Here is a 23,966-nt window from a genome sequence, read left to right as displayed (position 1 = left end):
GCACCCAACGGTACTTAGCCTTTGGAGAACCACCGACAAAAACCGACTGAGAAGCAGTCACCTGCAAATAACTCAGGGCTGCCTGTGCTGCAGAGTAAAGTAGTTCTCAAACAAAACTGCATACGTACGAGTATTTGCTAAGTCTTTTAGTCCTTTACAATGTGYAGCACACATATACAAAGACACACACTGTCTTATGAGCTGCGGGCAATCAAATGTGCCGCAATGTCGTTTATTATGGTGACCCCGGTGTAGTACTCCACAAACGCTGGCGCTTTCCAAGATCWGTGCACCCACCCATGTTCACTTCGTGCACCTACATATTTGCATGCTTCTTATGTTTGTGTTGTTGTGTTTTCAAAAATTGCATGCCATTGCTTACATCCGCCCGAAGCGGTCTTTAAATTTCAGCGGCTTTTGCATTTCCTTTCGTATGTGATTTCGCATTGTTAGATTGGTCCAGCGAACATAAATAATAGTAATGTGTTTTGTGTGCAGAAAAGAATTTAATGTTAACACGCTTTAATGAATTTGACTGGTACATATATGTACTATATATTTATCAGCGCAAAAGCGCTCATCTCGCAGTCAAAGGAATGCCGCATTTTGCTTTAGAAAATTCAACAAAAAATGAAATTCATTGCCAAAGTCAAGGTTTTCATTGACATTTTCATTTTACAAWTTAAAATTGTTTCGGTTACAAACAACATTTAAACATGTGGTAGCGTAGAAAGTTTAAAGATGATATGATTAAGATAATAGAGACGTTCTTTACTCATATTGCTCAATATGTTATCTTGTTCATTTTGATTCTTATTCGTGGTTATCGCGTTGATTTCGTACAAGAGAGTATGCGGATATCTGATTTTGCTGTTATTATCTTCAATTTTATCAAGGTTCTTTTTATATATTTTATATCAAATTTACTCTTTCGCTCAAAAATGAGAATATAATCGTTAGTTTTGTTTTGATTTTAAAAAGTTAAGACTACTCTATATATAATATAGAAACCCTAAAACTCTAAAATAAAAGGATGCAAAAATGTTTATTTTGGTGGAAAGAAGGTTTCGTCCTCCAAATATAGGATCACAACACAATAACTCGTGCAGTGTTGCAATGCAAGTGCTGCCAGTTTGTTTGAGCAAGTTTGTTCGATTCACTATTTTTCAATGCTTGACCAAGTTAATATTTGTTCATACGTACCTTATCCTTTGCTTATTCTGTTTCTATCCGTGTTTCGGCTAAACAGAATRTTCTCGGCTTAATAGTGTCTTGGTTATAGAATTTAATTCTATGCTATCATGGCATCATCTTTTTTTTAATATAATTTAAAATGTYGGTAGAAGTTTACTCATATATGTATATATATTCATATATACTAGTGGATCTGGCCACAGGTTGCTGTGGTATACATTTTATACTATTATTCATATAATAAACTATTACAGTACAATTTATGAATAAAGGCGAAAACGTTTTTCTGTCCAGTTAATAGAGTTGTCCGCTTAAAAGAACGTCCATTCAATAAAGCTTTCATGGTATTTTTTATTTTTGAATTATTTTTAATATCCTATTTTCTAAGTTGGTTCGAACTGAACACAGTGTGCTAAAATTTACTAAAATCGGTTCAGTAGCTTCGAAGTCTATCGCGGACAAACAACGYGACACGTACCTTTTATGTTTAAAGATATAGTTTAAGTAAATCAGCCTAAGCTTTATATAAGTCTAAACTAGCTCAAATGCGAATCGGCTTAAAAATGTTCAACATTGTCTGAGTTTAATACACAAAATATACTTCAAGCAACAACACTTTTATGAATTTATCAGCGTAAATTGCAATCATCAAAGAAGCAAACAAAATGTAATTCTATGTGAAAATAAAACTTTAAATATTTACATAAGCTTATGCATGTATGCCGCGTGTTAGAAGGTTTGCTATTGTGCTTATACAACTTCAATACATATATGTATATGCATATACCTTCCCACATGCACATTTCCATAATGCCGAACGTAATCCGTTCGACAGCAGCCTTTGAGCGCAGTCAAGTGTATTACCTGCTAACACTCGACTGCTCATTCATTTCATATTATGTAGACCTAGTCTGTTATGAATAATATGTACATATGCACTATGTCGATTTTTCTCTTATGGCATCGATGCTTTTATATGAGCTGGTATATATATGGTGGTAATGTTATTTTAGCAAAATATATTTATATGTGGAACTTGTATTAGTTTTATATCTTCGATCATTGAGAATAATCGACTGATTTGCGTCACGTTTCAGCACAATGTCATGTGAGATTGGGTTTTTTTGTGAAATAAAGCATGAGTCCTGCCAAAGTCATTGAAAATATATACGTGCATACAAATTTATGTGTTTGTGTTAAATAATTCAATAGTCTGTATATACTATTATTAACATCAAAGTCTTCTGTAATTTTAGACTGTGTAAGCGTTTTTGGAAATGAAATATATTCCGATTGCAATTAACCAAAAATAAGGTTACTTTTAAACTAGAAACCTTTTCTTTTTGAGACTATCACATATGAAAACTATAATACTCTCTTTAGCAACTTTGTTGCGAGAGTATAAAAAAGTATATACASTGATTCTTTGTAATTCATGCGATTGAAAATCGATCGCTGCCTCGCACCTGTTTTTTATAATAGCCAGTTTTAGAAAAAATTTTCAAATTTTTCACATAACTTTTATAAATATTTTATATTGATAGCTGTATAACAACAGCATATTAAAACTAAATCATATAAATTTAATAAGTTTGGTGTGAAATTTGTATCAACACATTTAGGCTATTTAACAAAAGTATTTATTATTATTATCCAGCTAATTTCCGTGTGGTGCCTCTCACATAGCAAAGCGCATACCACAGGGGCTACTCAGTGTAAGTTCACAATTTAAACATTTGTGATAAATTTTTTGGCATCTGTCCAAATTTTGTGCAACCACAGCGCGATCAAATTTTTATCTCCGCATAAAAAGCAGAAAAGCCGCTGTGGTCTAYACTTTGCCGTATATCGCATGCATAAAATATGGGTTTGCATTTGCACTGAAAGCCACACAACTTCAGGCATATTTTATTCCATTGGAAAAAGTTTGAAATTCATATTTCAGTAACAGACGTCAAAAACTATTTCGAAACTTTTATAAACTGTCAAAACCATATCGAAGTACATAACACAATTCACTTTTATTGAATTATGTGCAGATATGTGCCTTTACCTATGGGTCAAGGAGGGACGATATAACAGATATTAAATAGAGTAGAGTATATACAGAGTTTTGAGCCAAAAGTTTCTTAACCACTTTTAATCGCAACACTAATAGTATTAAATATCTTTTACGGCTTTAAATAACCATATGCTATATGTACGAATCTACTCAGGTGTCAGGCATATAACTCGAGATACACCACAAACACCAAAGAAAAACCAAAAAACCTGCTACGGCGTTGAACATTTGGTGAGGATAAATGGCAGAATAGAACTAAATAACCTTATATATGTATGAGTCTACTCAGTTTCAGATGTGTACGCAGAAAGTATATCAATTTCAACTTCTACACTCACATATGTACATAGGCAAATGGGATTCTATGCRGACTGGCGAAATCATTTTTATACAGTAATTTATAAGGTTTTTGAACTCTCGCCATTGCCAAGGCAAACCAACACATTTGCTGTCAAATAACATAAATCTTAAACTGCCTGCCTATGAGTCACGTGATTCATATAGACTCTACCARTTTTCCTACTTTATTAGCTCATACGCATATATACACAAATACACATAWACTTGCCAATAAAAGCAAATAAATGCGCAACCACAAACTTCCTCTGAGCCACGTTATCCTTACTGACATCAGCAAGCCGGCACCAAACATTCAAAGGCCACATTATTCAATATAAATAATCACAACGAGACAACTTAAATAAATTATTGCGTAACAAATCCAATGAAGCGTTAAGTTTCTTTATTCAATTATTTCCACGTGCGACGCGCCAACAAGTCAACGGTTATCCCAAATGTTCAATCACTCAAATGAACAAAATGGAATTATAWGACGCTGCTGCCGAAACAAAGGAATCTTCAATCAAACCTTATCTCCTTTGCTAAGCCAAAAGAGTTTAGGTGTATGTGTGCAGGTAAAGGTCAATGTGGGCACGACCTAAATGAGTACTTCCGTTTCGAAAAATGCTTCGCGCTGCATAAATACTCACTTTCGAAATAAAGAGTAAAACCAAAATAAACATAACCGGATTAGGAAAAGAACTAATAATGAAAAAKAAAATAAAATATGAAGTTGTAGAGATTATTTAAATAAGTAAAGAAATGGTCACATCAGAAAAAATTAAAACGATTAGTAAATATTAGTGTACACTGTTTTCGTCCTATTAAAACAGTTTTCGCTCTTAGCTATAATACCTTAGAGAACCTCRAATGCAATTGCTATAATAAAACTGATCATTTTGGGCTATGGGCATTAATGTCAYGATGATCTAGWGATGAGTATCGAGCCACCAGTTRTATCTACAGATTAGTTAAACRCTGGGTATAAACCCCTTAAGCGAGGGGTAAACTTATTTGTACCGCAATGCAAGAAATCSAGCTATACAAAACTAAGATTTAATATGAGTACCCAATGTTCAACAAACAACGTCTTGGACCACAAAAACCACAGAGTGCCTTGACTTATACATGTGTATATAAACTGTTTTAATATTTTTAGAAATTGAACTTTTTTGATGCACTTTATTATGGAAAGACTGATTTCGGCGGACTGATTTTAATTTGCTTACTTACATACCATACATAGGTGGAACAGGATTAGTATGAACCCCATTAATATTTAAATTTTATCACACACTAGCATTTACATGTTATGTGCGTATGTATGTATATAGCTATCCATGTAATAAATGCATATAAATATACAATATATATAAGCTTGAGTACAGCTGTATTTATACGAACTGTAAAKCCACTAAGAGTTAGGGAAATATTTAAATAAAGTCATTTCCTCGTTTGCGCAACAAGATTATCTCACTTGTTAACATAGTGGACATTTGCGCCAAGCCACATCACTACACGCTCCAACAAATATATACAAAAGACACACACATACACGCCCATGCACATTTAAAACTACGATTTGCATATGAATGAGCTTTTATCTGTGTGTCAGGTGCTTAGTAAGTGTTTTCTCATCTTTGTGGCCAAGTTGAAGTAAAAAAGTAAACGAACCGTTTTCAATTTTCGCCTTTTACCAAATAAATACACCAAAGTGCTTACATAGRCACCTGAATGGCGGTGAGCTTTTGCACACGCTTCACCGGCGTGTAACCACAGRCAAACTTTCTGATACACAAATACGCGTATATAGATGCAAATACTCTGTTGTGGGCATCCGCCAAATCATGTTTAAATATAGTCATATAATATCCACTAGTGTGCAGTTTATTTTGAGCCTTGATGTTTCTGTAAAAGTGAATTATGCAGCGGCAAATGTAAATATTTACTTCTCTAACATTTTTCTGCTTGCGTTTTTTTGTTATTGTTTTTGAATATTTTTTTTTTTTTTTTTGTATATTCTTAAATGACATGTGAGTTGCGAAGAATATAATTTAGATAATAGTTGTGCAAATTACTTGGAATATGCATGCGAATTAGATTGACTTACATATTATATATATTATTTGCTAAGTCTTCCACGATATTTTTCGGTATATTTAAAGCTTACGCGGGTTTCCACGGGTAGAAATCAGCCTTTTTTAACAATTTCGTTCTCATACCAAAAAAAGGAATATTTTGTTAGACTTGTTTATTGGTGCAAACATACATTATTAAAAAAGGAATTCGGAAATTTTTGCAAAAAAATATTTCAAATTCGGCTATTGCGATGCCATTTCCGGTGACCGCTTGGAAAAAAGATGAGACTGCTTTGGCCGAATAAATCCTTACAGGATCTAAAGTTAAAAATACTTGTTTTAGTTAACTTAACTTAGAACTTGGACGAAGGAAAAAAATTGAAATTGGATTTTAGCAGACAGTTTCAATCCAAAAAAAACCTTCGTCCGAGTCTTTAAGAACTGTATCTCAAAGACCTGTCTAAAATTTCATAAAGATAGGTTGAGCAATTTTCGAGAAATCTTGCTAACCGACTTCAAAAGCACAGTTTCTAGAGGTGCTGTAGAATTTAATAAGATAATAAAAAATTTAAATTGAACACCGAACCGTCTGTAYATACGCGAATTATCTCCACAGTTTTTGAGATATGGATCTGAAAATCATGTCTTTTGCTGCTCATCCCTGAAGTTTCAGTTTTCGTCCTAAAAAATGAACCAACTTAATGCTTTTGATTTCGATTCAAATCATACCTGAATCATTTGCTTTTTTTACTGAATGATTTTTAACTAGAATTATACATCAGTGTACTGAGTATATAGGCAGTACCGTATCATATGACCAATACATAAGRCACTTGTGCGAATGCTCAGTACATTTGTTTACACAGTTGCTCGTTTATTTCTTTTGGACATAAAAAATTKAAAGCAAAATAATAAAACAAAAGTCCTTATTAAAGATATGGGAAAAGTAAAATAATTTAGGTACGGATTAAACTGAAAATGAAGCGTTTCTTTGTTCTGGATCTTTTTTTAGAACAAAGTAAAAACTTGGGACACCCTAATATGCACATATGTAACGGGACATCAGACAAAGTGTAATTTGAATTTCAAACATAATGGCATCGAATGTAGTTTTACGAAATAAAGAACTTCATTGATATCCTAGACTCTTYTTGTAGCGCTCTATGCAACTTTTTACAACTTAAGCTGTACTAAAATAAGCATGAGTGTAAGTCACTACCTAGAACTAATTACCTATGTGGCTGTGTGATGAACTGCAAAACAAAATTGATGAAAATTAGTGTATAAGGATATTAATGAGTATAGACTTCTAAGTGTAACTCATATATCAAATTTCCTTGATTATAGTCTGCACTATAGTCGTCAGCAAAATATTATTCCGGTTATTCACCCCACTAAATCTGAGCAAAATAAAAATTTATCAATATATTTGGTATTATATGTACGTGTATTTGTTTAGTAAATAAAAGATTGAAATCGTCTCCTTCTGCTAAGAGGCATGAGTTTCAGTTTGAACTTTTTGCTTTTCTTTTATTTTTTCGCTTTTATTGTTTTTATATTCCTTTGTTGGGGTGTCTCCAAAGGTCGGTGTAATTTTGCTTATACAAACGTCGCTTAAAAAAGTGCCAGTTTTTGTGGCACCATCAGGTCAAACATAGAATATATAAGCATATATTGTTACACAAGGGCATTTTTGACTATATACCGCAGTATATGTACATATACATGTATATGTACAGAAATTTAATATTCGTGGCCGCTTGAATTGCGGCCGTTTATGCTCCGTATTTGTGTGTGAAATATACGTGTATTCGCCAAACAATAAACTTTTTCATTCAGTTTGATGAAAGCATCGCTAAATAAGTTTTTATGCCACTGAAAAGTGGGAGGTGTACATAAAAGTGAAAGTGACGAGGAGCATTGATGACGCAGCCGTCATTAGTCTTCCACTTCTTGAGAAAAATTTCCAACATTTCACATCTTTTGAGAATTGCTATTTTTTGCCACACAAAGAAATCAACAGAATAAACAAATAAAAACACAAAAACGTGAAACGCCGGTAAACACGGCTTGCATATGTGTATAAAGAAGAAAGCAGTAAATGCCAGCCGTATTCCTCCCTTGCGGCCATAAAAAATGCGTAACAAAGTAAGAAGAATTTCTTTTTGACGCACTTTTTTCGCCGGTTCTCTTTACTCACAAACACATATATACATATGTGCATGTATATATTAATATAAAATTGAGGTTTACATATTTGTTTCCTTATTTCCAAGCGCTTCAAACTGACGCAAAACGTAAACTGGCGCATTTTCAATCAATGTCACCGCTGCGTATGAGCAACATTCCTCTGCATTCACTTGTGARCGGTAATAATGAAATTCTCATTACTAAGCACTATAATTTGCATTAAATCTTAAAATAATCAATTTTCGTACGCATTCAAATCGTTTTACGAGTATTATTGACTTTTTCTGAGAAATTTTATAAAATTCTGCATTGTTGTGTGAGCGTGCTGCTTTGAATGTTTATATTCTATTTTTCTGTTGTGAATATCTCACTCAYATAAACACTGATGATGACTCACTCTCTCTTCGAAAAAAAAGTTAAAAGATATTAACAATATAATTTCAGATAATTAAAATATTTATTATTGAAAGTATGGCATTGGAGCACTAGTGCGTATGAGTAACATTTAATACATAGCTCGTTGGAATCCCACAATATATTCTATCGTATTTTAAAGAGTTAATTGTTGTTTTGCAAATTTAAATGTWATTTATTGCTTTTTATTTACTGGATATTGATAAAACATGAAGCTKTRGCGATATAATTGAAAAAMAATTGTATATTGACTAAAAAAATTCCAAAAACAAGAAAAAATGGTAACTTCGGTTCCACCAAAACCAAAATATTTTTCAYAAATACAAATGTTTTCCATACAAGGACTTGATTTGAATGATTCAGTTTGTATGACAGCTATTTACTGTAGTGATCCGATAACAACGGTTCAGACCATGACAAATAAGSGGTTTCTTGGGGAGAAAAAGACGCGTGCAAAATTTCAGAGTGATATCTCAAAAAGTGAAAGGTAGTCCTCGTGTATATACACACAGACATAAGGAAATGGTTAAATCAACTCAGCTTGTCTCACTGATTATACATACGTACTCAGAAATTAAAGGTTTTTTATTTAAACTAAAACTAAAATTCGCGGGTTGGGATAGTCCATTTGTCAAATTCTTTTATTATGTTGGTACACATGCCCTTCATTTTAAACAGAGAAAAAAATACTTACCACTTAAATTAAGTGTATAAATTTCAAAGTTTTCCGTCAATTTATTTATCTTACATACATATATTATTCGATAATTAGTATATTAGAGTGCGTTACATTATAGTTCATATATGCAGTTGGCAATTTAATTGTAGTTGTGTACAGTCACATTTGTCAATACACGCAAATGAACACAACGCATTATTATTGGATTATTTTTCTTTTTCGCCTAGTTTTCCATCTGCATCAGTAATAGAAATACGAACTAAGTTATTTATGACATGGAATTCAATTAAAAATGTGTTATCAATTTAAAATCATTGTTGATTCAATTTAGTAGTACAAAGTGGAAATAATTGTATGGCACACATACCACGTGGCGTATAAGTAACATKTATGTAGAGTATTTAATTAAAAACTCAATTAGTAAAAGGGAAAAGTAAAAACTGATTTTCTTTATGAAAAGGCAAACGAAAGCTCAACATATATAACTTGTGAAATAGTATTAAAGCTCAACTAAAGATTTTCTAAAATGTTTATAAAGTATTTGCTATGGAGCAGTTAATTAAGTCATACCTATAATACTAATTTTAGCGACCTACTTCTCCATTTTTTCGATTTTAAAATTTTCAATTCCAAATAATTAACTACGCCAACAATTTTTTTTCTCCATATCTGAAAGATGCAAATTGCATTTCTGTCTATTTTTCATTACGCTGAAAAAAATGAAATTATTTGATGCCTAATTCAATAATTTTAATCCAAGMAATAAAATTGCTTTCAGCGATTTATAAGGTCTAAAAGTAATCTGTATGCAATGGATATGCATGATCGACGACTGCTATAAGAAGTAAAAATGTACTAAACTTTTAGAATACAAGGAGCGTTCCATAGTAAACAGAAAYCGTCCAGGGAGCTAAAACACTCATTCGACATGCTTTTGGACCGTGTGAAAGCTTTATTGAAGCAGAAGGAGACTATTTTGAATAAAATAAATTGATTTTGCCGAAAAAATAATTTGTTCTGTTTTTTTTTTTTAAATCCTGTTTACTTTGGAAAATACCATTTATAGTAAAAGTAACTTAAATGTTTGTAGGGGCGCTCAATATTCTAAAAACTTCTTGTGGCTTTTAACAAATACAGAATATTTTGATGATGTACAATTAGTGCATTATTTGCCATAAATTTCCTCTTGTGACCATTAATAAATGAAAATTACATAACAAAACCATTAAGTACWATTGCAACTCAACATTTATTTAATTTTTTTTATTTTTTCCCCCTTGAATTCCTTTTCTAATAATTTTTCTGTTGCTAAATATTATAAACAAGTTTTATACTCATTTTTCAAATATACATATATCTATGTATGTAACGCTGTTGCATGCCAATGTGTCAACAAGCCATTAATGACAGGAAATTGCTCAATTTAAGCTTTTAATCAACTGCACAAGCACCTCGGGCAGCTACATGTCCATGCGAGTTCGTCGCCTCAATACAATCCTGCCAGTCATGTGTTTATGAGCTTGAAAACTAGAACATGTCATGCAAATCCCTGGTGGAAAAGTCTGTTTTATGCCAACAGGATGTTAGGTAATGGAAGATTATGCAATATTGAGAGCCACACAGCGGCTCGCTCAGTTCACGACTAGGCAGCCATCACTTGTTAGCAGCGCAAGTATATAAATGCGCTTATGCTAATAATTTACACTTAGCCGCAGTTATTAACACCTCTGCCCTTCTACCAACTCTCATTACTCTTAACAGAGGAACTAATTTGCACAAGTTTATAATTTGATTTCTATGAAATTTCAAACTTCTATTCGGCAGTTCAATCATTCAATTATGGGTTTATGTATGGGTTTATGGGTTTAGAAAATGTAACAACAAGAAATTATGATTAACAAATCAGCGAAACTAATTTTGTGAACACATGAGGAAATGAATAAGTAATTGTAAATGTTTTTCGTAAATTAATACCGTATTCAGCTAATTTTTGCTACTTGAGTTACTGGTACTAGATACATACTACAAGTTCTATACCTCTTTACTTATTTCTCTCCACTCTAAATTGCAATACCACAGAGTTAATATGATAGGAAAATATTTATGGCGAAAAATATCGACATTCTTACTTTGAAATATCTCAAAAAATTATATCAAATYTAAAAGATATGACTTTGACATCGTATACATACACATATAATATACACATATAATTTTACGTATAATTAATCAGTTAAAAAATTTAAAATTTTTATTGATTGGATAAGCATATTTGTGGTGGGTACAAACAATAACTAACAAATTTTGTTAAGACGCTATTTTACGCATTGAAATGTTYTTTTTTCCTTGGTAAAACGAATGACAATCTAATGATAATGTAAYCACGCACCAGCGGGAAAAGTTATATTCAATCATACCCTTAAGAAAAGTGCATTTCTTTACCTCAGGTGTTGTGATATTTAATACAATGATTAATTTGGTTTATTTGTCGATTTTATCGTCATCAGAAAAGAATTCTCTCTGAATTTCAATTATATATAATATCTCCCACGATGACCGATATTTTCGATCAAAAGTCAACTATAGGTACTGAAGTCCACATATTCCTTACTCAGAGGTCTACTAAAACCCGTTAAGCATATTTTGTACGGTTACAAATTTACTGTTACTTGTGTTTTCAACTTTTTACCTTCTTGGGATTACAGTTRTTGGGAGCAGGTGCCACTAAGACATAAATCTCAGAATAAAGTTATGCGATTTTTGATCATAAAAAATGCAAAAGAAAGGTTAATTTCACTTTTGGGCTGTGTTGACTTTTTTAAATTTGCAAAAAAGACGTAAAACCCATTCATCGCTAGCACAACAATTTCGATTTGTTTTGSGTAAATTTTGTATCTACAAATTTAATCAATCAATTAGCGAATWAGGTATAAAATTTTGCTCGGGCCTTTATTAAGTGAAACAAAATCCACAACTGTTTGCTAAATATCATTAATTTTAAAGATTAAGTAAAAGTTTAATTATTTGAATTGTTTATTCTATTGCTCTAATATTTTGGATGGTTCTCTTTTCATTGCAGGTATGAAAAACGAATTGTCGTTAACAAATCGTAAGTTAAATTATTTAATTAATACACAAGCGAAAAAATCGGTAAATAATAAACAGTATTTAATGAAAATTTAATGCAACAAACGTAAAATAGCAATGTAAATATAAGCAAAATTTTTAACATTCAATATATACATACACAGACATATTATATACACAAACGAAACTATTTCTTCAATGAAGGAAGTTCTTAAGGGGAAAACAAATAAAACCGCGAAAATTACTTTYGTGATGCACTTCAAGATGAAAGTCATGACTTAGGTTTCTAATGAGATTTACTCAAGTTTYATAAAAGAAAATTCTAAGATTACTCACATATACATATTATTCACCAACCCAATACAGTTGGTTCATAGAACCACCGAACACTCCCTCTGGTGAGAAATAAAGATATTGCGGTTCCGAAGAATTTATTTTTATTAAATGTTGCTTCGTTTGGTACAGAGCTCAAACAATTCCCATCAGACCAATTTTTTGGATCAGCATTGCTTTTTTCCATCATTAATAAAAATTCCTTTTTTTGTGTTTTTCAAAATACTAAAATTTTCATCATTAAACGTCGCCAGTTTTCAAAGGTATTTTTAATGAATTAATAATTTAACACATCAGAACTTTTAAAGAAGCGAAACTAAGTAAGTGATGATTCCACTTGCGATCGTTTCATGACATCGATTATGATACTCAAAAAAGTACAAATAATTTCATGTGTGGGAAAATAAGTTCTAAATTGAATATAATTAGTAAATTCGCCTCGATAAGCAGTTACTCAAGACAGTAATATTTTTATGATTCCGCATTTTTTCTCCTAATTAAATCAGATACCCTCCTTTATGATGACACCACACAATCCTGAAAAATTGTGGCGTTTTTGTACCATTTTCCGATGAAATTTGCCGACAGAATTCTTCGAAGAATTCGATATTTTTTTTTAAACTAATAATATCAAATTTAGTATTAATTTTAGTTAAATATTTATTAGAAATATTATTATTCTATTTTTTTAGAAGATCGCATTAATTTTTGCTTCTAAAAGTTTTAGTTTGTGAAGAGCCATGCTCCTCATGATGGCAGCTCCATTCATGACCAATCTGCAAATATAAATGCATAAATACTCATAAAAATAAACGATTGCCAATAATTTTTATTCGGTGGATAAACTTTATGTATATCGCCATAGTTTTTATGAAAACGTGTCGACGTTGTTAATTTCAAACCAAGTATGAAAGTAACTGGAACGCCGCAAATTTCTGGTAATTGTGGAAAAGTTTCCATGTCCTGGGAGTGTGGATATGTTGTCCGTGTGTTCAATGCRCAACTGTGATTGAAAAAATTACAACAATGAAAGGCTGTATAAAATGTATGGCCATTAACGTGGCAAATAGCCCTTAACACAGAAAGAGGAGGTGAATGCATGCAGAAAAGCTCGTGCGTTCGGAATGAGTGAATGTGTGACGCACTTAAAATTCGGACATTTTTGTGTATTCGTGTGTGAAAATCCTCCGGCAAAAGTTTCAAATTGTGCATGATGAAAATTCTAATAAGCAAAGTTTCCTAATTTATGGATTAACTGTTGTTGAACTATGCAATCAGCAATTTGCCGAAAGCAYATTTTGCCACCAAGGTATTTTACTTTCGCCACATAAACGAGGTGCTTATGTCGCTTCTTACAGTAGTAAATATATACCAATATTACGAAGGTACAACTCGCATCTCTGAAGACTATGTATTGTCTTTAGATCAGTCAGCTTAGRTCATAAGCAATATATGGTAATGGAGGTTCCAATTAATCCACTCTGAATTTTATTGCCACAGCTTTAGTAGTTTATGATATATTATCTATTGAAACTAATAAAGTGCAATCATGTTATTGAAATCCGAAGACGATTTAATTCCCACTTTGTACAAGCTCATCTGAAAAGACACTACGGTACACAAGTATTTATTTCAAAATACCTCCTCTGGCTCACTCCGGTAACCAAATATTGTTGAGCACAATCATGGAAGAAGTGCTTAGTAGAAATTAAAGAGCTCATCAATAAATATCAAAACCTCTTCGACGGTTTACCTAATAAAACAAATTAAATCTGCTTKAAGCCTTCTCAACCCATTTCAACAGATGTGGCGCCCATCGCAAGAGTGTGATTAATCATTTTGACACATTTTTTCTGGCAGGTTTTGCTTTTAGCACAGGCAACTTTTGCTTTTAGCACAGCGGTTACACCGTTTTCATTTTAGAAATCAATTAAACCGAAGAAGAAGGGTAAGAAACTGAACGTAGCCAGCTGAGCTTGACACTCCCTATGTGATAAAATTATACATGTAACGGYGGTATGAAGGTAGTGGGAGTTGTAACTAATAAAGAGCATATTTGGTTAATTGTCATCCAACTGGAACAGCCTATAAAGGTTTAATATACATAACTACATATATAGAAGAAGTATGTAATATTATAAATATTGTAGAGGAAATTTCTCATGCAGGTTGAAAGATTCTTCACATTTATTTACTACAAAACTTTAAAAACATTAAAACAAGTTTTTTTTATTTGTATTTGTATACATTTCACCCAGTTTAAACTGAATTCACGCAACCATCTTCTTTCTATATCAGTTCCCCTGTCACACGCATATGTGGTACTTTGATGCCCATCTTCGGGAATAAATATTTTCCGATATGTGCCAGCGCTTTTCATATACAAATGTATTAAAATTTTATTTATTTTTGCATATGATTTTATTCGATATGATTTCCAGTGCATTTGCACACTGTAATTCGATTTATTGCAATCAGTGGAATAGAAGTTCGCATTCAAATTTGGATGTACACGAAATAAGGTTGATTGCATATTTACATGCATATAACAACGCAAGAAAATCCAAAATGTATGGCAGCATGCAATGAGTGTGCACTATGAAATGAAGTGAATATGGAATATTTTTACTTGCGACTTTTTTGTATAGATATGTGAAAGCACTATTTTCGTGCCTTTGACAAAATTAGAATATACATAGCCGATTACTTTCTGTGGTTTAGGTATTAGGCATATTAAGTGGTTATATCCAGAGAAAACCAGAGACAATAAAAAGAGTATTATTGAGTTTTTAACACACAATAATGCACATTTGCAGAATTTAAGAAAATTTTATTATCTTGATCCCGTAGACGATCTTTTGGATACTTCAAAACAAAGTGTCTGGCGCAGAGGAAGCTTTTTCTGCTTAAAATTATCATAGATCGAAGAAAGGCGAAAAATTTACACTTCAGAATGGCTTAAAAATTTAAATCAATATAAATAAGTAAGGAAGGGTTAAGTTAAGCATAGCTCAAATCCGGGAAAAACTCTTTTCAAAATTAAGTAGTATTCTTATGGCTGAGTTTACAAAACGGCGCCAGTCGTTCTTCCTTTTCGCTGTTTGGCGCCAATTGGACATTCCAAGTGTAGCCAGGTCCTTCTTCATGTGGTCTTTCCAASGGAGAATAGGTCTTCCTTTTCCTCTGTTCTTTCAACGGGTACTGTGTGAAATACTATCAGAACTGGAGTGTGTTCAATCATTCAGACGACACGACCTAGCCAACTTAGCCACTGTGTCTTAATTCGCTGTACTATGTCAATGTCGTCGTATAACTCGTACGGCTCATCGTTCCATCGATTAARGTATTCGTCGCTGTTGCCAATACACAAAGGAGCATAAATCTTCTGTTGTCATCGTCCATATGGCAAGACGGGGATGATGAGTGACTTGTAGAGTTTGGTCTTTGTTCGTCCAGAGAGCACTTAACTTCTCAATTKCCGCCTCAATCTGAAGTAGCACCTGTTGGCAAAAGATATTCTGTGTGGGATTTCGAGACTGACGCTGTTGTGGGTGTAAATGCTGGTTCCAAGAAAAAAGAAATTATCTACGACTCGAAAGTTATGATTGTCAACCTTAACATGGGAGCTAAGTCGCGAGTGCGACGACTGTCGATACTGAGGCCATGTAAAGGAGTTCACGCAAGTAAGGAAAGTACTCCTATTGCCAATCACTTGGGAGTGGCCAGAAACGATTATTTGACATATGACTCAAGCAGCTCACAATTTCCGGCCTTAGACCAAATATCCTCTAGGTAGCCAAAAAAACTTCTTTTAGTTGGCGAGCTAAAGTGAGAGGGCAAAACATCCTTATCCAAAAACACACTCAATGAAAAGAAGAAAACAGCTTCGCATTAGAGACCCCCTTTTGATGATGACAACTGTAAACGCATTAAGAATTACGGACCCGGAATGTCTGGTCCCTTAATTGAAAAAAAAGGCCAGCTGGTTGATGTCCTCGTAAATTTCAGTAGTTCTATATCTATCTTTTGGATACATTGATTGGCTCTTGATTTGTATACTGGAAAGTTAAGGAATGAATGACGATTTGTGAGCGTAACAGAGGTTCAATCACGCAAACTTCTTCTCACTTTTTTGGCAAAGAACTTGTGTACCAAGCTTCACCAATATATTTTAATTTTTTAAACTTTACGATAATATTTATATTCGATATATACACAAAAATAGCAAGCAAGCAGTATAAAAAAYTATTAATCAAACTTTCACCAGCTTTATGTACATACTTAGATGAAAACGAAAAAATTTTACTTTTGAAATCAATCGTACGCTATTTGAACTCAAACAATGACACCAAAACAATTTTTGTATACATACATACTATATATCATGTTCTTCACTAACGGAAAATAATGAAATAATGAAAGATTTTCAGAAACACCGCAAATACTTATAAACACAAGACTTTTTGTTTTGAACACCCCTACAGATTCTTAGCAAATATTCGCTAAAATCTTCACTGATTCACTACCTTTTACGAATACTCAGCATTTTACAATTTCTTTATATGTGTCTATACTCCTGCATAAGTATGAACGTATATTTGTATTTGCTTTTTGTCTATCCCGGCAGTTGCTGCTTCTGAATTAAGAGCCAGCGGCGGTCCAAATCCAGCGGCGCATCCTTGGATACCCGTTGTGGCTTACTTGGAAACTCTGCCGAGACCAACGAAACCGCCAAGTAGGTTGTGTTTCTTTACAGTTGTATTTCTAAGYGTTTCTTTCGTTCCTTTCAAGTATCGATTATTAATGGATTGCAATGAATTTCCAATGAGTTTCATGTTTCCTATGTAGCATACTACGTATATGTATATGTATATGAATACATGCAGTTGCAGATTGGTGTTTATGCACATGTATTGTATGTGCAGTCTTAACTTTATGTTGATTCGAATCGAAAAGTGCATGCGCATAGAGTGCTTCTGGTGCTACAAATACTGATTTACGATTCCAATTTCATGATATCTTATGCCAACTCAATTGAAAATGCAAATACAAAGATAAATGGAAACAAATGGCTACTCCACCATACTAAACACCACACTCACACAGATAACAACACCTTTATGTTTTTATAAACACATACTTGCCGTTACTGTAAGGAAACAACAGACCCCTCTAATACTTACACATACATACATACATACGAAGCTGCTGCTCTGAGTTGCTATTCTTGTCATTCGTTTTATTGCTGAGTGTTGTTTGTTGCGGCTTAGGTTGTTCAGTTACGTAACACTTTTCTTAAGAAAGAGGTGTCTGTCTATGTAATTACACAAAGACACTTTAACATATTTATACGTGTATATATATGTATAGTATATATGCTTATATATGTCAGAGCTGTGATTACTTTGTTGCATTTTATCTTCATTAAAAACTAAAATCTACACAAGTGAGCGTAAAAATTCTTGATTTTGATTAACACGTTTCCAATTTTCCATTCCTCCATTTCCCATACAATACATGTGCATAATATTTTTTCCATTCCATTGATTACCGTTGGATTTACATTTCACTTTTGCATTTGTGCATTTTTCTCGCCACAGAATGCGACCAGACATTCGTTTCACGTATTAGCGGCCCACAGAATGGCACATTCACCGCGCCGTTGCTGCACAATCACAAGAACCATTCGCGTCAGTGCTTGTACACTTTCCTAGCAGGACCCGGGCAACGCGTCGAAGTACTTTTTACATCGTTTAATTTAAGAGGAAGTCCACCAGAGTAAGTAATGAAGGAATGCAAAAATAAGAACGTAATTACTTGCCGCAAATTTGCAAACCCGAGAATATTGAAATGGAAGAATTCGGGCGAATTTCGTTTGGATTATTCAGATTTAATTACTTGCAAATTAACTTTTTATTATTATTTCCTTTTTACTTTCAGCGGTTCTGCCGTCGGTGAATTACCAGCGTAAGTATAAATTATTGACGTTTTCTTTATTGAAATGTTAAAAAGCTATTATTATATTTTGTATATAATATAAGCTATCTTCGAATAGCCACTGCTCGTAAAAAAACGATTTTTAACTTAAGAGTTAAATAAATAGTAATTAATCATAGAATAAAAATTAAAGAGTTATTAAAAATTTGGTCATGCATCAGAAAACCTTCTGTTTGGACATCTGTATAGTTTGTTTATTTGCTTCTCTCCAACGCTTGGTGAATCRAAGACGAAGATGCAAGTGCATTCCTTTCATTTTCAATCCCAAGTTTTTTCTCAGTTATTCCCTCTACGAAATGGCTTTTATTTTCTTTACGAGGAATACAGAGTGTTCTTTTGGAGAGATGGGATAATATATCTTAGATGTTTGTTTTAGTACTAAATGTGTTCCGTGCTTCTGAAACGTGTCTGACTAAGAGAGAGGAAGAATGGAATAGAATGATATCGCGCTCACATGATTATCTCTCGAAATTTTAATATCCGTTATTTCTTCTTTTCTCCACTTCGTTTTATGAGCAGGAGATAAAATATGTAATATTTTGTCACTTAAATTTCCCAGTGAAAATTTTCTAATCATACTTAAAGAGATATACATACATGTATCAATCAAACATGATACCTGAATGTTCCCATAGAACATACTATGAGCCATAGAAATAATTATTCTATAATTATTTTTCAGTTAAAAAATTTTTAAATTTCGTTTGTTACTAGACAAGTACCTTTTTTCATCTTTTAGCTGTGTTCACGAGTACATGGATATATATTCCGAAGTGCAGTCGTCAGATCCAGCTGAACTAATAAATTCTCCGTTTGGTGGACGATATTGCGGTACAATACCGCCACGAAGACGTATCTCCATGTACCGAGCTATAGCCATCTCATTTTTTACCAACAAAAATGTATCAACACCCGACTTATTCGAAGGAACTTATAGATTTATAAATGCATGTAAGTACTTTCGGTTAAAATGTAACAAACTGCATATACATATAATAGCTGTGCATACTGAATACTATTAAAGCTGTTTAATGAAATGTAATGAAATTGTTCGTTCTCTCAGCTGAATATGAAATTGGGATACCAATAGCGGGTTCACCATGTTCCTACACCATTACGCCTAGCATGAGTATCAATAAAACTGGGGCACTCATATCGCCAACTTATCCGGGTGCCTATCCAAAAGATATGTCATGCACATATCAATTCCTCGGCGAATCGAATCAAAGGGTTAGATTAGAATTTCGAGATTTTGATCTATTTTTTGGTGGACCACAGTGAGTACCTCTGAATGCTGGACAAACTAATTTAGTTACAAACATGCATACACTGCATTAGCGCTCCAACAAAGCTTATTGTAGAGATGTAGCATGTTTGTGCACTGAATTGGGTAATGCTAATTGAAAACTGTCTGTCTACTTAACAGCTGCCCATTTGACTATGTCAAAGTGTATGATGGTCCCGATAATTCGTCAGCATTAATTGGTACATATTGCGGACAGCAAAGGAATTTAGTTTTATACTCAAGCGAATCGAGCCTTTTTGTTCATTTTTATACATTGCCGAGAACAGCGAATACCCAAAATCGTGGCTTTAAAGGAATTTATGAATTTAGCGAAAGTTTTGTTAAATTAGATTTTATACGTAAGTAATTCGTAATTCGTAACCATTGATGTTCGTTAAACTGTAAACGCACCTAAACTTGCAACACTTTTGGTTTGTTGATAAGATTGTGAATCCTTAAGGGATTCAAATAGGGTTGTTTTGAAGAAGGATTGTATATGTATCAATTGTGGAATTGAATTAAGACACAAATAGATAATTAGTCACAATTTAGTTGTCTTTTGTTGTGTAATGATAATAGCGCTTCATGTAGAAGTATAGACTTAATAGACCAATATGGAATGATCAAACAATCTGCAAATGCTGATTTAAGTTTTATAATTATAATATAGTTAGGAKTTTCCAACAGATAAAAGAGCGTTATATTTTTTAGTTTTTGAAATGTAAAATCACATATTAAAAATCAAAATTAGCGTTTTTCGGAAGGTATTTCCGTCCTTTACAGTCCTTGGAAYTGAAATTGTAAAGACCATCCTTTGGTCAATACCAAAATATGCCATTTTATATGTCAAATCTCAGGAAAGTAGAATTAAAAGTAAATTTCCATATTCCCAGCTCAATTATGAACTTGGATGCAGATGCAATGCATTCCAAAATAAGCTGCAGTAACTTGAAAACCATTCAAATAGAAAATTTCATACAAATAATCTGCTTTCTCTCGAGTTACTGCAGCTCCACACAACTTTAGACTAACCAGAGTACTTCGGTACGAGCACATTTTCAGCTGACTGTATGTGATTGTAGATCATACGCAAGCAGCGTTGATTTTTGGTGCATTTTAGTATCCACAAAAAGCCTATTATTAAAACTACCTATATTAACTTTAATTAGAAATCTCCAACATATTAAATTAATATAAAAATTTTACAACAATTTATTGGAACTCAACTACATGCCTAATAACTCATTACTATGCCACTTTGTTTCCCAAATTCCCCTAATCACCTCTGCTCACTTAATAACTACACTGAAATGCAACAACAATGCTTCGCTCGACAAAAATATTTAACCGGCGTGTATAATGAAACTACTTACTGCAAACAAAATTATGAAAAATTAGGCGAAAATGATGGCATTCACATACGTGGCTCGGAATGTGATCAAAAGATATTATCGAGGAAGGAATCAACGGGTTTTGTGCTCTCACCAAATTATCCCTATCCATATATACCGAAAACTGTGTGTAGGTAAGTACCAATGAACGACTATTGTTGTATAACTAAAAGTATTTATATTATCGCAAGCTGTTGAGATTATACTGCCTAATATCATTCAAGTTCTGTTAAAAAAATAAACTATACTTTCTAACAGTTATATTTAAAAATTTCGAACTTGATTAAAAGCTAAATAAAATTAAATTTGTTTCGAAAACTTCCACAAGATACTTCATTTACGGCATGCAAGATGCGCAGCATCTCGAACGTGTTCGTCTGGAGTTTTCCGCTTTCAATATACCCAAGGTAGAGCACAAGGACAAAAGCGAGTAAGTAATTAAAACAGCTAAACTTATTTCAGCGCACAATACTTAGCAGTAAATCCTTTTTTATTTGCATAGGTCCAATTGCACAGACGGTTATCTTAAAATCTATCTGAAGGGACAGGAAACAGCAGATGCCTATGACAAATTTGACTATGAGTTATGTGGCAATGAAACGCAGCGAGTGCTTAGCGATGGACCACGCTTGGCAATGGTCTTCAGTTCGGGTGAACTACAGGGTCGCGGTTTCAAGGGTAAATACACCTTTGAAACTGAATATAAAATACCTGGCACAGCCGCACCCGATGGCACGTGCAGCTTCACATATGTAAGCAGTTCAAAGAAACGTGGCGAACTGAACAGTCCTCGCTATCCATCCAACTACCCATCGGACACGAATTGTTCGTATCTGTTTCTAGGTGAACCGAATGAGCAGGTCACGATCGTCTTTGATCATTTCAAGATAAAAGCGGATGGTAACTCAAATGCAACGGCTGGAGCATATGGGTAAAGGATGGCGTTTTATTTAATTTATTTTAATTTCAAGGCTCCAAACTAATTTTCTGTAATATTATTATACATTCTATGTGTACGCAGTTCTAGCGCTTGCTTTGAAGATTGGCTGGAAATGTATGTTGTTTATCGTGATAACAACGATCGTTTTCTTGGTCGCTACTGTGGTTTGACAGCACCCGGCCCCGTTGAGAGCCCAAGGGGTGCGGTGGGTCTGCGTATCACATTGCATACGGATCAAGAGAACGTGGCTAGCGGCTTCAAAGCGCGCTACTTTTTCGAATCTCCGCGCTCCGATGTGGCCGAATGCGGTGGCAACTTCTCAGGTCAGGACTCGGGTATTATCACCTCTCCCAACTACCCAGCGGGCTATAAGGCACCCAGTCGTGGCATGGCTTCAATGGCATGCAATTGGATAATGACGGCACGGCCGGGTTATAAGTTATCAATTAACTTTGAGCACTTCTCCATCGAAGGCGATCCAGCAAGTGAGTATCCAGTGCGCTGTTCTAAATTTATTTGCTGCTATAGTAAATATGTTTCGTATTTACTATCATTGAAAACAGATCGTGGCTGTCCTGCTGCTGTTTTGCGACTTTGGGTCAATGTCGATTCAGACCAACCGCCATTGGAATTGTGTGGCGAAAAGCCACTAATTGAACAGTGGTATTATATTTCCACTGGACAAACTGCTCGTATCAGTTTCACAACCAGCGACAAAACCGTTGGTGCTCCGGTAAGTAAATTTGAATAAAGGAATTCGCCTTTATCCACCGATCTTACAGTTTGTCTTTTTATCTTCGTTAGCCATTTTAATGACTTAACATTACTCAAACATTATTAACTGTTGACTGATGGCCTTAAAATGTAGTAGATACGTAAATAATTATTTTCCTTCCATGTTTTGCAGGGCTTCCGTATTGTATGGACTGAAATACAAGACTCTGGTCCTGGACCCCCGTCCATTGGACTGCTCTGTGAATCAACATACCACTTCCAATGCGACGTGGGCTACTGCATTTCCGATAAGCTACGTTGCGATGGCGTCAAGAACTGTGGTCCCGGTGATGATAGTGACGAATTGCACTGTGAGTCGTGAGTGAGTCGAACGGTTCAGTTCATTTTTTTTCTTATTTACTTTTATTTAATTTTAAGTTTTCTTCTTCTTAAGTTTACAATTTCAGTTGATTTCCTACCAATGATTCGGTACTTAACAAGACAGATGGAAAYTAATGGATTTTGTTCAAATATATTCATTTCGAAATACGACTAATTTCATATACATTTTTACTATTAAAATTACTAATAAAAAAAATTTATGAAAATTAAATATTTTAAATAGTATACTTTCAAAACTCAATTCTTAACATACATTTGCAAAAGTAATTTAATAAAGTCCTTTCAATTAGTTTTCACATACCCGAAATGTAACTGTTTTCATAACCAAACGTATACTGTTACATACATATACCACATTTTTCGAATGCATAAGAAATCAAACGAAATTCTAACTAAATAAAATCCAATACTTATAACTATTATAACACATATGTATGTATATATTTTATTGGTCAATAAATCGAACTATACTAAAGTCACATCTTTGGCATAAACTTCCAACCAATTTTCTACTTGCCTTCTGTTACTCTTTTAAATTACATCTTTTTTTATTAACTTTATAATTTTACTTTACTTTTTGCTAAGTTTCTATTTATTAAAAATTTTCACAAGCAAACTTGAACCTGACGACACAATTTAAATATGCTAAAATAGTTTTCTGCCTTATAAATAACAATATTAAATCCTAATCTATAAATATTACTTACAATATATTACTTATAGTCTAGACAGATGTTAATGAATTGTCCATCAACAATAAACGTAAACCACTTAAATAGTTCATTTAAATATAAACACCCACATAAACAATGAAGATCATTAAAATGGTTCATAATAAAAAGACAAATAAATATTTATCGC

The 23,966-nt window shown here is 33.4% G+C and overlaps 1 protein-coding gene across 9 annotated transcripts in view; it reads left to right on the top strand.

The window, feature by feature from the left end:
- LOC108972858 (cubilin) overlaps window positions 1–23,966 on the top strand; it is a 104,736-nt gene that overhangs the window by 72,000 nt on the left and 8,770 nt on the right. For 3 of the 9 annotated variants that reach the window (XR_001993668.1, XR_001993671.1, XM_018939716.1), the window contains exons 4-15: window positions 17,004–17,111; window positions 17,977–18,154; window positions 18,317–18,343; window positions 19,113–19,324; window positions 19,437–19,650; window positions 19,800–20,017; window positions 21,057–21,183; window positions 21,378–21,479; window positions 21,552–21,980; window positions 22,071–22,474; window positions 22,553–22,722; window positions 22,897–23,074. Coding sequence is in view for 5 of the 9 variants with exons in the window: in XM_018939716.1 (XP_018795261.1) it covers window positions 17,004–17,111; window positions 17,977–18,154; window positions 18,317–18,343; window positions 19,113–19,324; window positions 19,437–19,650; window positions 19,800–20,017; window positions 21,057–21,183; window positions 21,378–21,479; window positions 21,552–21,980; window positions 22,071–22,474; window positions 22,553–22,722; window positions 22,897–23,074 (2,367 nt within the window). In the remaining 4 variants the exon portion in view is untranslated. Of the gene's footprint in view, window positions 1–12,035; window positions 12,066–17,003; window positions 17,112–17,976; window positions 18,155–18,316; window positions 18,344–19,112; window positions 19,325–19,436; window positions 19,651–19,799; window positions 20,018–21,056; window positions 21,184–21,377; window positions 21,480–21,551; window positions 21,981–22,070; window positions 22,475–22,552; window positions 22,723–22,896; window positions 23,086–23,157; window positions 23,195–23,966 lie in introns of those variants that run through there. The other 6 variants (XR_001993669.1, XR_001993670.1, XM_018939765.1 and 3 more) reach the window with 5 other exon arrangements.

Source organism: Bactrocera latifrons, unplaced genomic scaffold (genome assembly GCF_001853355.1).
Source record: "Bactrocera latifrons isolate USDA-ARS-PBARC rearing strain unplaced genomic scaffold, ASM185335v1 scaffold_11, whole genome shotgun sequence".
Taxonomy (NCBI): domain Eukaryota; kingdom Metazoa; phylum Arthropoda; class Insecta; order Diptera; family Tephritidae; genus Bactrocera; species Bactrocera latifrons.
This window is presented reverse-complemented; position numbering and strand designations above follow the sequence as displayed.